Source organism: Vittaforma corneae, assembly GCF_000231115.1.
Source record: "Vittaforma corneae ATCC 50505 unplaced genomic scaffold supercont1.219, whole genome shotgun sequence".
Classification (NCBI taxonomy): Eukaryota; Fungi; Microsporidia; family Nosematidae; genus Vittaforma; species Vittaforma corneae.
The window spans coordinates 1-502 of record NW_006890052.1 but is presented as its reverse complement, the minus strand read 5'-3'; the positions used below and the strand labels follow the sequence as shown (position 1 = coordinate 502).

At 32.9% G+C, this 502-nt stretch overlaps 1 protein-coding gene across 1 annotated transcript; it reads left to right on the top strand.

Annotated features, from left to right (window-relative positions):
* Positions 1 to 417, top strand: VICG_02247 (uncharacterized protein; the record flags this gene model as incomplete). Its single annotated transcript, XM_007605629.1, has 1 exon — positions 1 to 417. A coding segment is annotated over one exon (417 nt), but the record flags the coding sequence as incomplete, so codon positions are not given.
* Between the last annotated feature and the right edge of the window lie 85 nt (positions 418 to 502).

Sequence of the window (502 nt, the reverse complement as noted above, 5' to 3'; positions counted from 1 at the left end):
AAAAAGTACAATCTAGTAGTGGGAATGATCAAAAAGCTATCAGAAACATTGAGTAGACTAAGTGATAATGACCCAACAAAGTTAGTTGTTGCCAAAAAGCTAATAAACTTGCTTTATGATGCTGGTATAATATCAGAAAGGAAGCTTGTCGAGTGTACGAAAGTTAATGTTAGTTCGTTTTGTGAGCGTAGACTGCCAATGGTTATGGTCAAAAAGAAAATGATCAAAACATTTATTCATGCGGATGAATTTGTTCAACATGGGCATATTAGAGTTGGAATAAAAACAGTAAATGACCCAAGTGTCTTAATCTCACGCACTATGGAGGATTTTGTCGCATGGGTAGACAGTTCAAAGGTTAAGAAAAAGATAGCTGAATTTAATGATAGGCAAGATGACTATAACTTTATTTCATAAGCTTATTTGATCACACTAAATAATTGTAGTATTGAGCTATCCAAAATACAAAAAATCTTCTTTGCCTTTCTCATTAAGTTTATTG